The sequence below is a fragment of the Caenorhabditis briggsae genome (assembly GCF_000004555.2).
Source record: "Caenorhabditis briggsae complete genome, chrV, whole genome shotgun sequence".
In the NCBI taxonomy this organism is placed as follows: domain Eukaryota; kingdom Metazoa; phylum Nematoda; class Chromadorea; order Rhabditida; family Rhabditidae; genus Caenorhabditis; species Caenorhabditis briggsae.
Genome location: NC_013488.2, coordinates 18,231,561 through 18,233,703, shown reverse-complemented (window position 1 = coordinate 18,233,703; position 2,143 = coordinate 18,231,561). Strand labels below are relative to the sequence as shown.

At 26.4% G+C, this 2,143-nt stretch overlaps 1 protein-coding gene across 1 annotated transcript in view; it reads right to left on the bottom strand.

Moving 5' to 3' along the window:
• Positions 1 to 200: 200 nt before the first annotated feature.
• Positions 201 to 2,143, bottom strand: part of CBG24628 — a gene marked incomplete at both ends in the record, with an annotated part of 8,652 nt that continues 6,709 nt past the window's right edge. Inside the window, one exon of the mRNA XM_045238538.1 lies at positions 201 to 362. Within this exon, the coding sequence (XP_045091380.1) occupies positions 201 to 362 (162 nt within the window). The remainder of the gene's footprint in view (positions 363 to 2,143) is intronic.

Below are 2,143 nucleotides of genomic sequence, written 5' to 3'. Positions count from 1 at the left end.
GTGACAACTGATGAGATGAATAAGATATTATGATAAACAATTTATCAGTTGGCACATTTTTCATATCTTTATCAGGAACCGAGATAATTGAGTTTCAAGTTAACGTACGGTAAGTATGAAAAATCGAACTAATGCTCACAAACGATTCATTCATTCAAAAATTTCCAAAAAAAATTCGTAATCATTTTTTTTTTCAAAACTCAAAGAACTAGTTCATAGTCCTCTCCAGTGCCTCCATCACAGAATGGACGACAGTAGTAGTCTCTGAATGGGAATGCGACGGCATAAAAGATACGGTAGAAGAAGCTGAAGGGGTCACGATGTAGTTGGTACAATCCTCCACTGATAGATAGAATATGTTGCTTGGACAGTAGTAGTGCTGGAAAATTAAAAATTTGAATTTCTGAATTTCTGAATTTCTGAATTTCTGAATTTCTGAATTTCTGAATTTCTGAATTTCTGAATTTCTAAATTTTCTGAATTTCTGAATTTCTGAATTTCTTAATTTCTGAATTTCCGAATTTCTGAATTTCTGAACTTCGGAATTTCTGAATTTCTGAATTTCTGAATTTCTGAATTTCTGAATTTCTGAATTTCTGAATTTCTGAATTTCTGAATTTCTGAATTTCTGAATTTCTGAATTTCTGAATTTCTGAATTTCTGAATTTCTGAATTTCTGAATTCCTGAATTTCTGAATTTCTGAACTTCGGAATTTCTGAATTTCTGAATTTCTGAATTTCTGAATTTCTGAATTTCTGAATTTCTGAATTTCTGAATTTCTGAATTTCTGAATTTCTGAATTTCTGAATTTCTGAATTTCTGAATTTCTGAATTTCTGAATTTCTGATTTTCTGAATTTCTGAACTTCTGAATTTCTGATTTTCTGAATTTCTGAATTTCTGAATTTCTGATTTTCTGAATTTCTGAATTTCTGAATTTCTGAATTTCTGAACTTTTAAATTTCTGAACTTCTAAATTTCTGAACTTCTAAATTTCTGAATTTTTGAATTTCTGAATTTCTGAATTTCTGAATTTCTGAATTTCTGAATTTCTGAATTTCTAAATTTTCTGAATTTCTAAATTTTCTGAATTTCTAAATTTTCTGAATTTCTGAATTTCTGAATTTCTGAATTTCTGAATTTCTGAATTTCTGAATTTCTGAATTTCTGAATTTCTGAATTTCTGAATTTCTGAACTTCTAAATTTCTGAATTTCTGAACTTCTGAATTTCTGAATTTCTGATTTTGTGAATTTCTGAATTTCTGAATTTCTGATTTTGTGAATTTCTGAATTTCTGAATTTCTGATTTTCTGAATTTCTGAATTTCTGAATTTCTGAATTTCTGAACTTTTAAATTTCTGAACTTCTAAATTTCTGAACTTCTAAATTTCTGAATTTTTGAATTTCTGAATTTCTGAATTTCTGAATTTCTGAATTTCTGAATTTCTGAATTTCTGAATTTCTGAATTTCTGAATTTCTGAATTTCTGATTTTCTGAATTTCTAAATTTTCTGAATTTCTGAATTTCTGAATTTCTGAATTTCTGAATTTCTGATTTTCTGAATTTCTGAATTTCTGAATTTCTGATTTTGTGAATTTCTGAATTTCTGAATTTCTGATTTTCTGAATTTCTGAATTTCTGAATTTCTGAATTTCTGAATTTCTGAATATCTGAATTTCTGAATTTCTGAATTTCTGATTTTGTGAATTTCTGAATTTCTGAATTTCTGATTTTGTGAATTTCTGAATTTCTGAATTTCTGATTTTCTGAATTTCTGAATTTCTGAATTTCTGAATTTCTGAACTTTTAAATTTCTGAACTTCTAAATTTCTGAATTTTTGAATTTCTGAATTTCTGAATTTCTGAATTTCTGAATTTCTGAATTTCTGAATTTCTGAATTTCTGAATTTCTAAATTTTCTGAATTTCTAAATTTTCTGAATTTCTAAATTTTCTGAATTTCTGAATTTCTGAATTTCTGAATTTCTGAATTTCTGATTTTCTGATTTTCTGAATTTCTGAATTTCTGAATTTCTGATTTTGTGAATTTCTGAATTTCTGAATTTCTGATTTTCTGAATTTCTGAATTTCTGAATTTCTGAATTTCTGAACTTTTAAATTTCTGAACTTCTAAATTTCTGA